At 39.5% G+C, this 13773-nt stretch overlaps 1 protein-coding gene across 2 annotated transcripts in view; it reads left to right on the forward strand.

The window, feature by feature from the left end:
* Window positions 1–13773, forward strand: part of NEK10 (NIMA related kinase 10) — a 161647-nt gene that overhangs the window by 56734 nt on the left and 91140 nt on the right. For both annotated transcript variants that reach the window (XM_075827183.1, XM_075827182.1), the window contains 5 exons: window positions 6349–6432; window positions 9568–9632; window positions 10547–10649; window positions 10740–10868; window positions 12471–12608. In XM_075827183.1, the coding sequence (XP_075683298.1) occupies window positions 6349–6432; window positions 9568–9632; window positions 10547–10649; window positions 10740–10868; window positions 12471–12608 (519 nt within the window). The remainder of the gene's footprint in view (window positions 1–6348; window positions 6433–9567; window positions 9633–10546; window positions 10650–10739; window positions 10869–12470; window positions 12609–13773) is intronic.

The raw sequence follows: 13773 nt of genomic DNA on the forward strand, positions 1-13773 counted from the left end.
CCTGTAGATAGTGCCAGACACACACACACCTGTACATAGCGCTACACACACCCCCTGTAGATAGCGCCACATACACACACACCTGTAGATAGCGCCACACACACAACCCCCTGTAGATAGCGCCACACACACACACACCCTCCTGTAGATAGCGCCACATACAGCCCCGTATAGATAGCATCAAACAGCCCCCTATAGATAGCATCACACAGTCCCCTATAGATAGCATCACACAGTCCCCTATAGATAGAGCCACACAGCACTCCACCCTTGTGTATAGTGCCACACAGCGCTCCCTTCCTTATATATAGTTCAACACAGCGCTCCCCCCCTTGTATATAGTTCTACACAGCATCGCTACACTGCAGCCATGGGATGACATTTTATCCCATATGACTACTGCAGTCTGAGATTGGCTGCAGCGGCCACATGGGGTGAAACGTCATCCCAATAGGCCGGCCCGGACAAAGAAACAGAATTCTGAGCAAGTATAAGATTTTTATTTTTTCTAAATTGCGTTTTTACATAACATCTGTTATTTGTTGCAGGTTTTACCATCCCATTGAATTAAATGGGGGAAAACCCGAAACAAATAAGCAGCGTTTACACAAATACAATTGACATGCTGCGGAATAAAAAAACGCACCGCAGTTTACAGAATTGCTGTGTATTTTCTGCCCGGAAAATATGCAGAATACAGTAGCAGCTAAGTGAGTGAGATTTAACAAATCTCATCCAGACCCTGTGTAAAACTTCCGACCAGAAATGTTGTCCTGCGGTGCGTATTTTTCGTGCAGCAGCATGTCAATTCCTGCTGCGGATAGTGAACTGAATTGCTGCGTTTTTCAGAGGAGTCGTCACCATCGCCCCAGCAGTGAAAAAAACGCCGCAAAATACGCACCTTTTTCTGCAGCAAAAACGTGTAGCTAGCGCCACACACACACCTGTAGATAGCGTGACACACACACACACACACCCCTGTAGATAGTGCCAGAGACACACACACACACACACACACACACACACACACCTGTAGATAGTGCCACACCCCCCCTGTAGATAGCGCCACATACACACACACACACACACACACACCTGTAGATAGCGCCACACACACACCCTCCTGTATATAGCGCCACATACAGTCCCCGTATAGATAGCATCAAACAGCCCCCTATAGATAGAGCCACACAGCACTCCACCCTTGTGTATAGTGCCACACAGCGCTCCCTTCCTTATATATAGCTCAACACAGCGCTCCCCCCCTTGTATATAGTGCTACACAGCATCGCTACACTGCAGCCCTGGGATGACATTTTATCCCATATGACTGCTGCAGTCTGAGATTGGCTACAGCGGCCACATGGGGTGAAACGTCATCCCAGGAGGCCGGCCCAGACCAAGAAACAGAATTCTGGGCAAGTATAAGATTTTTATTTTTTCTAAATTGCGTTTTTACATAACATCTGTTATATGTTGTGGGTTTTACCTCCCCATTGAATTAAATGGGGGAAAACCCGTAACAAATACGCAAATACAATTGACATGCTGCGGAATAAAAAAACGCACCGCAGTTTACAGAATTGTTGTGTATTTTCTGCCCGGAAAATATGCAGAATACAGTAGCAGCAAAGTGAGTGAGATTTAACAAATCTCATCCAGACGCTGTGTAAAACTTCTGCAGCAAAAACGCAAGAAATGGTGCTTTTTTTCTGCAGCCGAATTTCTGCTAGTTTCTGCGGAATTGCTCCGGAAATATATATGTATTATATATATACACACACACACACACACACACACACACACACACACACACACACACACACACACACACACACACACACACACACACACACACACACACACATTATATACACACACACTAATATATATATATATATATACACACACACATACATACACACACTATACATACATACATGCACACACACTATATATATACATAAACACACACACACACACACACACATCACAGACACACATGAATATCCACATTATACACATATAAAGTACACATTGTAAACACACATGCACTTACCCTTTATGTAGGATATTTGTGAAGGGCGTTCAGCAGGTTGATGGGGTGGGAGCCTTCACTCAGCGTTTCTCCTGCTCACAGCCCGGCACAGAGCCCGCCGACAGTCTCCTCTCCCCCTCACGTCCCGATTGGTAACAGCAGCAGCAGGAGGAGGAGAGGTATATAGGGGGGGCCGGAGGAGGAGCTTCTAAAGCAGCACAGGGAGATGTAAGATAGCAGCACAGACCACGGCTGCTAATAGCTGGGAGTCGGACAGATGCTCACCTCGCCTCATGACAGGTGCGGCCTTGGCACCGGGGCCCCCTCCGGTGCTAGCGACGCCACCGGGCATGAGGGGGTCATGTGCGGTTCGGGCGGCCATGGGCCCCCTGGGAGCCTTGGGCCCCGGGCAGCCGTCTAAACCGCCCTAATGATGATCCACCACTGGGTTTAGCAAATAATCTTGTCATGGTTTAAAACAGTTGTGTCATCAGAATAGGCTGGCCTGCGCTCTCCCTGTCCCCTCGGCAATTATTGACGACTCCTGATGTATCTGCCTATATATAGCGTTTGTCAATCATTACTGAGGGGTGAGGGGGAGCGCTGGGATCATTAATACTGTGAAATTATATCTATGCGTTTTCTGTATTCTTTACTGTTTATTATATAGATTTATATTTTATTGTGCCATTTGGTATAATACCCTGGCACGATAATATGCTGCCCTCAAATAATTCAGCATAATTTGATGACATATTCATGTGTCCTTTCGGTTTATTCTTTACTAAATATGTCCACCATGAAACTCTATTGCACCATATTAAATGGGAAGTGTTTCAGAGTTCTCATTTAGTGTCGTTTCATAGCAATAATACTGACTACCTCTATTTATTACACTATATGTATGAATATGAATTTTTTACTTCTATTTATAAGCCACCTCTGTTATTGTTGCGGTCAAGATTCTATTGGCCAACTCACCTAAAAGTAGGTGGGATATTTTCAGAGGAGAGATCATGCAGTTCTAATTAAGATATGGGGCAAATCTCCTTAGAGCAAATGGAGGACGGCAGGTCTAAAAAAAAAAAATTCCGTACATTTCCACCACATATGAAATAAATCCCCTCTTTCACCGCAGCCACACCAGCATACATCAGACTCCGAAGGATAGAGTCTGGCTAATTTAGCTGGCGTTAAGTACCAGCATAATTGTATTTTCCATGTTATCTCTATATGATTGATACAGCGTGTATTTTTAAATGCCCATTTCATTGCTTAATGCCAGTTGTTTTAGTGAGAAAACTTTACCCAGGTCCCTTTCCCAACTAATCATAGTTTAGTTTCTTATTATTACAAAGAGACAGAATCTCAGAGTATATAATAGACCCTCTTTTGTAGTGACTAAAGTGGCAATATATTTGTGTATCCTTGGGAGCCTTTCTTCCAGTGTGTTTATGCTTTCACTGAGATCACAATTGGTGGCAAACTTATTTATTTGGACATACTGAAAGAAGGCTGTTCTAGGAAGTTTATAAGTATCTACGAGCTCTTTAAAGGATTTGAGTCGCTTCTGGGCACATAGGTCCTCTAATGTAGAGATTTTCCACACTGACCACATGTTTAAAGGGCAACTAAACGTTCAACAAACTTCTGATATGTCATAGTGACATGTCAGAAGTTTTGGTTGGTGGGGATCCAGGCACTGAGACCCCCACCAATAGCTAAAACGAAGCCGCAGAATCACTTGTGTAAGCGCTGAGCCGCTTAGTTTCTGTTCTGCTTTTTCTGGAAATCGACGTAGTGGTGTACGGGCTCAATAGAAAGTCTATGAGCCCGTACACCGCTACGTCGGTTTTCTGGAAAAAGCCGAACAGAAACTAAGCGGCTCAGTGCTCACACGAGCGCTTCTGTTGCTTCGTTTTAGCGATTTGTGGGGGTCTCGGTGCTTGGACCCCCACCAATCAAAACTTCTGACATGTAACTATGAAGTCACTATGAAAGTCAATGGGAGTCCTAATTACACTCCAAAAAAACGCGCCGAAAATGCGGCAAAAAACGTTAGTTTTTTTTAAACGTATTTACACGTCTTTTTTAGCGCCGTGTGAACAAGGAGTTAGCCCTCACACCGCTCTATCGATGAAAAAATATAAAAGTTATGGCTCTCAGAATCTGGTGAAACAGGACAAATAGTCTTTTCTTTGTAAAAGTAGTAAAATATAAAATAATTTTTTCCTATTTTATTTTGTCTAAAACCTGGGTGCGTCTTATAGCCAGGTGTGTCATATAGTCCAAAAAATACAGTAGTTTATCATCTACTATAATCTTATTCCACACCTGAAGCGAGAAATATGTAGTGTCCAGTTTCATGTTGGTTGTGTGAAGGCCCAGTAAATTATATATAACAAGCACTCTTAATGTGCCCGTGAATATAATGATTACATTTTGACCCAACATAAATCAGAGTCATCACACCAGCTACACCTTATAGGTTCTAATATTGCTGCCTCTTGATATAAACTCAGGTCTGGGAGAGACATGCCCCATCCTTGATTGATTTGTATAGAGTATCCTTCCCTATTCTTGACCGTTTTTTCCCCAAACTAATTTGATTATCAAATTTTGAAGCTCTTTGATTAATTTTTTTGGAAAGGGAAGCGGAATACATCTAAAATAGAATAGGATTACCGGGAGAACCTTCATTTGTATAATATAAATTTTTGCAATCCAAGAGCAGGGAACTTTCATTAAGTTGCAGACTACCTTCCTGATACTCTCGACCAACTCAGAAGAGTTAGTACTGAACATTGCAGGGAGGGAATGTGCAACCCGAATACCAAGATATGTAAAAAATTCCTCCACCCAGATATACTTAAAGTTTGCCTTAATCAGCTGTTCTAACTTTGGCGTGGAGTTTATAACTAATAAATGCCGTTTATCCTTGAATTCTTGAATAATCTACTTCAATTTGTTTAAAGATATTACAGGGTTTCTACAGGAGATTATAATGTCATCAGCATAAAGGCCAATTACAAATTTATTTATGCCACAATGTATACCCTCAATCCCTGTATTACACATATTTGCTTGGGCAAGTGGCTCGACAAAGAGATTAAAAATTAGAGACAAAAGGGGGCAGCCCTGTTTAGTACTATTTGTAATATATATTGTTTTAGAGTTACAACCAGAATCACCCTTTTTTCGGACTATAAGACGCACTTTTTGTCTTAAAAACTATGCTGTAATCTTATTCTGTGTCTTAAAGTCCGAATGCAGCTGCCAGTGTATAAAGAAGCAGGAGACTGAGTTACATGATTGCAAGGTCCTTGCAGTGCAGTGCTATGGAAGCAGCATGTCCTGTGCTATTTGTAAAACATCTCTGTTATCTGCACACTGAACAGTCACATCTTACACACAAAATTCTGTAAAATTTGACTGTTCAGTGAGCAAATAACACATACATTTGTACACACAGCACAGTAAATCTATGCAGGTACTAATCTTCAAGGACCTTCTAGCCATGCAGCAGTCACCTGAGCAGATTCATCCCTATTAACCCCTGCCTCTCCACTCCACTGATGTCTGGTGAGTTCAGGAGAGGACGAGGGCACAATAGCTGCCAATACATTGTGTCACTGTGGCTGGCATTGTATTGGGGCACTGTGGCTGGCATTGTGGTGGGGTACTGTATATTACCCATGGCAATGTACAGTAAAAAATAAACTTCTCTCCCTTGTTATGTGTGCGTCTTATGGTCCAGAGCGTCCTATAGTCTGAAAAAATATGGTAAATATTTTTGCTGTCGGGTGGGAATACAAAGATAAGACTGCATCTAGAAAGAAACCCAAGAAACCAAACATCTATAAGGAGGCTCTAAAGAAACTCCAGTTGACCCTATCAAACACTTTTTTGCCATCAAGCGAGAGGAGAGCACTGGGGGTCCCTGACAAATTTGCCAGTTGTACTAAATCAATCTCTCTTCTCCTTGCATCTCAACGAGATTAACATTTTAAATTATTGTTTAATTAATAGCACATTGTACTGCGGTATGTTATAAAATAATTGCATTGTGTTGCCTAAGTGATACCATTTAATGTATAATTGAAGAAATGGTTACAGAATAATCACCTTCTTTTGGCTATTTAATAAAAGGCTGAAGTAACTTTCTACAGATTTCAGTTAGCCATTAAGAGGCATTACATTTGTAATACTATATTCATTTTTTACTTACTCATTCATTTTTGGTTAATGCAATGCATATTTTTGTATTGATTTCTGAATCAAAGGTATTTCTTTTTGTATTTTCTATGTAGGAGAATGGTGTTTACATTATAGGTATGCTGATTTTACCAAGTAGAAAACATGAGTGTATTAAAAGCAAATGTACTATGTTACAGGTAAGATTAGAACCCCTTTCAACTTTTTGCACACATGATGGTCCTACCCTAAGATTTATTGCTTTAGATTTGGGTCTACCATGTGATTTAGTCTTTGGCAGGTTGTAATATAAGGAAGAACACCTGGGAGACATTATTGGGCAAAAATATTAAGTTCCCCACAAAGGTCTGGAAATCTCCGTTCTTTTTCTTTTCACTCATGGGTCACTTATCTATAATGATATGATTAGTATGATATGATATGATTATGTCCGGTATATGTCCATGCCAGGCACCAATGGTTGGTTTAGCTTGACACTACTAGGCACTATGCTTCAGTAGTTTACAGTTAGTGGTTCATATTCAGAACTAATAATACGCCAAGAAAACATTACACAACCTGCTTATGTAAAGGACGTTTAAATAAGAGGAGGCAGTCCAAGTTGTAGACACAACAAGAAGACAGATTAGTCAAGACTATTGCCATACTGATATGAAAAGACTCTGGTGTCAAATTTAGAGATGTAGCACACGTCACTTAACATGTGTTTCCAATGCAAGGCAAGCAGTCCCGCACATAAGAAAACTCAATGACAAAGACTGTCATTTCATCTATATCTGGTTAAATTAGACAGTGCAGAATTATCAAAGGAGGTCCTGATGAGAACTCCTTGTGGTTGGGCTTGGCATTAGGGTAAATCAGCTTTACAGCTAAAGCTAAATTTGTTCATTAATCCAAATTATTTTCTTTAGTAAAGATATTGGAATAAGGCTGGGTTCACACGACCTATTTTCAGACGTAAATGAGGCGTATTATGCCTCATTTTACGTCTGAAAATAGGGCTACAATACGTCGGCAAACATCTGCCCATTCATTTGAATGGGTTTGCCGACATATTGTGCAGACGACTTGTAATTTACGCGTCGTCGTTTGACAGCTGTCAAACGACGACCCGTAAATTTACTGCCTCGTCAAAGAAGTGCAGGGCACTTCTTTGCAACGTAATTTGAGCCGTTCTTCATTGAACTCAATGAAGAGCAGCTCAAGATATACGAGCGTCACAGACGCCTCGTATATTACGAGGAGGAGCATTTACGGCTGAAACTACGCAGCTGTTTTCTTCTGAAAACAGGCTGTCATTTCAGCCGTAAAAGCCAGCTAGCGTGTGAACATACCCTAAGAAGAAACAATTTACCGTAGTCAACCAAGTTGCAAGAAACTTCTGGGTGTTCTTAAATTAAACAAATGTTGCAAGCAACTACCTTCACTTTAGAATAAATGTCTTTGGCTAGCTAAAACTGCCGACATGTAGGGATCCAGTTTTCTAAAGATAGCAGCACAAAAATGCAAAATTGGTCAAGAGAAGCATTTCAAATTTCTCAGCAAAAGCACATCAGGATACGAAAAAAAAACAAATTTATTTCACCCAACCTTTGTCATACAGCATTTCAGCTTAGTTTGCTTTTTCAACCATTAAAATGCCATGCTGGACTACAAGTTCTGTATGTGAACATGCAATGGTCTCACAGTTGTCATAAATATCAGTTTATCAGCAGTGATAATATTGCCATATGCATTTATCCATATATAATGATTGCAGACTGTATGTGTCAAGATGATATACGAAAAATAAAGGAATTAGATACAAATGTTTTGCTGTATTATTAAAATCATTGCTGTCTCCTATAAAGTGGACCTATATGTCCCCTGCGCCCTAAAGTTATTGGCCTCCACTGTTACATGACTTTACTGTGGACGGCATGTCATCATATCCAAATTGTAACATTGGAGCTATGGGGAACTAAGGTAGGCTGGTTTTGGGGTCTGGAGCAGAATTTTCATGAGGAAACGTCAGTGGGTTTGTAAAAAGTTAACTAGTCTCAGACAAGCAGTTTAAATTGCTAGCATAATAGCATTGCCTAAGATATGTTGTACTGATCCTGAGCTACTGTCGGTGTTAGGGTATGTTCACACGCAGTGTTTTCAGGCATAGTTCGGGCGTTTTACGCCTCGAATTACGCCTGAAAAAACGGCTCCATTACGCTTGCAATGGGATTTACGATGTTCTGTTCCCATGAGCCTTTATTTTTACGCGTCGCTGTCAAAATACGGCGCGTAAAATGACGGCTCGTCATAAGAAGTGCAGGGCACTTCTTGGGACGTTTTTGGAGGTGTTTTTCATTGACTCCATTGAAAAACAGCTCCAAAAACGGCCTTAAAAAACGCCACGGGAAACGCGAGTTGCTACAAAAACGTCTGAAGATCAGGAGCTGTTTTCGCCTGAAAACAGCTCCATATTTTCAGAGATTTATGGTCACTTTAGAGCTGAAATCTTATTCCTACACAGAGCTTGCTCTGAGGATTTGCATTCTAAGTATAGTCTTTACGTCTGGCACTAGTATAGTAACCTGATGCACTAAAAAAAATAAAAGTCACTGCTATATAGGAGCTCGGCTAAACTGATGTGTCTGTCGACACTTCACAATAACAATCAGTAAAACTGTGAATGCAGCTCTGAAGTACAATACAAGCTGAAACACAGCACCATAAGTAATGCAAAGTATTTACGAAGTTACTGAACCTTTTAAAACGTTTATACTTTTATATATATATATATATATATATATATATATATATATATATATATATATATATATATATATATATATGGTGCAAAATAGTGTTCAAATACGAACATACATTTTTTCCACTATGTTTGTATCTGTTTTGTGGATTTGATATATTTTGGAAACTCGAAACCTTGACACATTATTGGGTTTATTCCAAAAGCAGAAGGCATTTTAGTGTGTATACTATTTTTATCATATTAGACAATGTCTATTCTTCTACAACAGTTTTACATTTTAGTGATAGTCTCATATATAACTACAAGCATCCATCATACCCTTAGACATTTCATAATATTTAGCATGCAATTAAATGTTGCTAAATATGATAGTTGTAGTACAAACTTCCAGATGGTAGCAGATCTCTAAAATAAGGAAGTACAGACAGATGGCCTAAGATCCTAGACTATGGGAAATGAATGGCATACTTGGCATTAATGAACTATTATGCAGGATCCTGCTGGGTGATACTGTTTGTTGTTGTGGCATAAATATTTTAGCTTCTGTGCCTTTTTTTTTGTCTTATAGTGTTATGCTTTCAGAGCATTAAGATTTCTCTTTAGCATGGAAAGAAACCGAGATCTGTTCAAAAGGTAGAGTATGTATGCTTAAAATACAGTTATACATTATAAAAAGACCACAGAAAAGTAATAATGAATACCTAAAATATGTAAATTTTGTACAATAATTATTTACAATAGGGGTTAAGTGGTTCTCACGTCTCATTAAAAGACAGGGCAGCTTTCCAATGGAACTCAGCATGGAGGCATATATAGTAGCTGCTCTTAGTAGATATAAATGTTTTGTGAGTCACTATGATTGGCTGTGTGTTTTAGGCACTGTTATGGGGCACTGTGGCTGGCTCTGATATCGGGGCATTCTGGCTGGCTCTAAAATAGAAGCAAAGTAGCTGACTTTGTAATTTAGGCACTAAGGCATCCAAAAAAAACTTGGAGAAAGAAAAATTACCTCAAGAAAAAAAAAATACCAAAAGAATTAGGAGGTATGGTGGAGGTATGGTGACAGGGTGACTATTCTGTGCGGATGATATTGGTGTGATTGGTGACATTGTTATTTTCCTTTAATTGGACAGTTTATATGATTCTTTCGCTTAGTTTACATAATTTGGATATGAGTGATCTAGTAGTAGCTTTATACTTAACTGCTAGCGAGCATTTGCGCGTTCATCTGCTGATCGCTGCCCTGTTTACACAGGGCAAATATCGGCAACGAGCGTTCTATGAACGCTTGTCTGCCCGATAGTCGCCCAGTGTAAAACCCCCTTAACACTGGATATTATCTTGTATTGAATAGGAGCAAATCATGTTAATTGCTATAATGCTGTTAGTTCAGGTTATTCGACCCCCTGCTTCGGCCTCTATTTCCAGTTGTAACATGTACGCTAAATTGCAGCACATTACAGCTGTCTGAATGAGGCTTTATAGATAGTAATGTTACATTGTGATGTTTGTTTACATTTACTGTATATCATTTGCATTTGTTATAGGTTTTTTCCACCAGATTTGTTTGAGATGTTTATTGATATTGGACATTATATTCGAGAGATCAGTGCCTATGAAGACCTTGTATCGAAATTAAATTCTTTACCAGTAAGTGCTTTATTTAAAATGCTGTTTAAAAAAATAAAAAATTATTTTTATATCAGAGCAAATATAAGTGGTGTTTTATGTGGTTTCCAGGAAGATGAACTGAAACAAGTCGCCGATAGTATTGAAGGCATCAATCAAAATAAAACACCCACAAAATTTATCGGAAACTATGCAATTTTAGACCACCTTGGGAGTGGAGCATTTGGGAGTGTATATAAGGTGATTTTTATAGTGTTTTCAAATCTACCAGTTAAAACATAATCAATGTTCCTTATTCCTTTCTGAGAGCAAGATAGACATCATGATCAATAAATAATTGTACTTTGCCTGTGTAAGCACAAAACTTCTTCACTGCCATGTTCTATTTAAAGGCAATGAAAACCTTTTAAAGCCATTTTTTTAACCCTTTCCCGCCGCAGCCCTTTTTCAGATTTTCATTTTCGTTTTTTCCTCCCTACCTTCCAAAAGCTATAACGTCTTTATTTTTCCGTCGATATAGTACTATGAGGGCTTGATTTTTGCGTGACGAGTTGTAGTTTTTCGTAACACCATTTATTTTGCCATATACTGTACTAGGAAACGGGAAAACAAATATTTGTGGGGTAGAAAATGAAAAAAAACAGCGATTCCTCCATGGTTTTTTACGCGCCGTTTTTACGGAATTCACTGTGCAATTAAAACAACATGTTAACTTTATTCTCTGGGTGTATACGTCTGCGGCAATACCAAATATATATAGTTTTTTTATATATATTATACTACTTTTACAAGTAAAAACCTAAGTGTAAAAAAGAAAATTTATTTTGTGTCGCCAAACTCAGAGAGCCACAACTTTTTTATTTTTCCGTCGATTAAGTGGTATGAGGGCTTATTTTTTTGCTGGATAAGCTGTAGTTTTTAATAATACCATTTTGGTGTAAATGCGACGGTTTTATCACTTTTTATTTCATTTTTTGTGGGAGATTAGGTGACCAAAAAATAGAGATTCTGGCGTTTACAATTTTTTTTTTTAACGGCGTTCACCGTGCGGGTTAAATAATGATATATTGTAATAGTTCAGACTTTTACGGACGCGGCGATACCAATTATGTTTATTTATTTAATTTTTTACTATGCTCTAGGGGGAAAATGGGAAAAGTTTTTTTTTTTAACTTTTAATATATATATATATTTTTTTTACACAAAAAAAACAACTTTATTCAACTCATTTTTACTTTTTTTATTAGTCCCCCTAGGGGACTTCAACCAGCGATCGTTAGATCGCTTGCACGATATACCGCAATACTAATGTGTTGCAGTATATCGTGATTCTGACAGGCAACTAATAAGCCCTGCCGGAGGCAGGGCTTAATAGGTGTACAAAGATGGCGGACCTGGGGGCCTTCATTAGGCCCCCAGGCAGCCGTAGCAACCATCTCCCCCCGCGATTGCATTGCGGGGGGCACGATTAGCTGTTAGAGGAGGTCGCCCCCCTCTTTTTAACGATTTAAATGCTGCGGTCTCTGTTGACCGAGGCATTTAACGAGTTAAACTAGCGGGATCGCGCTCGAGCGCGATGCCGCTAGTTACTCTTGTCACTTCCCCCTGCAAAAACAGCTGATCATCCGGCTCTTGGTATGCCAGACCTGCAGCAATCAGTTTATCGATAATAGGGCTCCAATATTAAAGGGGTTGTCTGTGATGAGACCGCTCCTTTAAGGCATTTAAAACATTTTACATGAATTGCTTTCTATAAATTGTTAATGAAATTCATTGATAAAGAATGCTTGTGCTAGAGTATTCTCACCGTTCTTTAGCCTCTTCTAAAAATATTGTATTTAGGTCAAAAAACGCAGCGGACAGAATCTCTTTGCAATGAAAGAAATTAATTTGCACAACCCAGCTTTTGGTAAAGACAAAAGAGACAGAGACAGCAGCGCTGAGAACATCGTGTTTGAACTGACAATAATCCGAGAGCAGGTACACTTCCCTTTAGTCTTTGGTCTACGATTCACTTTTCATTACTGTCTATGCTGAGCAGATATAAAGAGTAATAGTTCAATTATAGCAACACAATATGTCACATGAAGATGTGGAGCAAAGGTAATGTACTGAAAATTACCTGTATAATGAATGATGTTGTGGGCTTCCCTTACCACTAAAAATCTATTTCTTAATTGGACTTTAATTTTGCCTTTTCCAAAAATGAATATAAATTGTTTAATATTTGAACAAGGTTTGTAAGATAAGACTGCTACATCTCAGATAGTTCAAATATTACATCAAGGAAAACTTTTGCATTGAGTCCGATAGCTGAAAAAAATACATATGCTTCCAATTACATGAATCGGAACGAAATAAAGATGCCATGCTTAAAATGCACTGTTTGAAAATTACCTATCAGTACTGGTTTTTGGTGATACACTATATGACCAAAAGTTTGTGGACAGCCCTCCTAATTATTGAGTCCCAGTGTTTCAGCCACAGCCATTTCCAAAACAGATGCATAAAATCAAGCTCACAGTAATGAAATCGCCATAGACAAACATTGGTAGTATTGGTGGTACTGAAAAGTTCAGTGACTTTAAAAGTCGCATCACAGGATTCCACCTTTGCCATAAGTTTGTTCTTGAAGTTTGTGATCTGCTAGATCTGCCCTGGTCAAATGTAAGCGCTATTATTGTGAAGTGAAAGAGTCATGCGCCATGCTTGCCAACCCTTTAGCCCACCGGACATTAAATAAAAAATAAACATACTCACCTCACCGCTCCTCTTCTCTCCTCCGTATCCTGTCAGGTTTTCCTTTTGGTGGTGTACACCCGATTCATTTTTACAACTGTTAGGCCTCATTTACACGAGCGTGTGCGTTTTGCGCACGCAAAAAAACGCAGCGTTTTGCGTGCGCAAAAGGCACTTGACAGCTCCGTGTGTCATTAGTGTATGATGCGCGGCTGCATGATTTTCGCGCAGCCGCCATCATAGAGATGAGGCTAGTCGATGTCAGTCACTGTCCAGGGTGCTGAAAGAGTTAACTGATCGGCAGTAACTCTTTCAGCACCCTCGACAGTGAATTCCGATCACGATATCGAGTAACCTGTTTAAAAAAAAAGAGGTTCGTACTTACCGAGAACTTCCCGGCCGTTGC

This window comes from Rhinoderma darwinii, chromosome 5 (assembly GCF_050947455.1).
Source record: "Rhinoderma darwinii isolate aRhiDar2 chromosome 5, aRhiDar2.hap1, whole genome shotgun sequence".
In the NCBI taxonomy this organism is placed as follows: domain Eukaryota; kingdom Metazoa; phylum Chordata; class Amphibia; order Anura; family Rhinodermatidae; genus Rhinoderma; species Rhinoderma darwinii.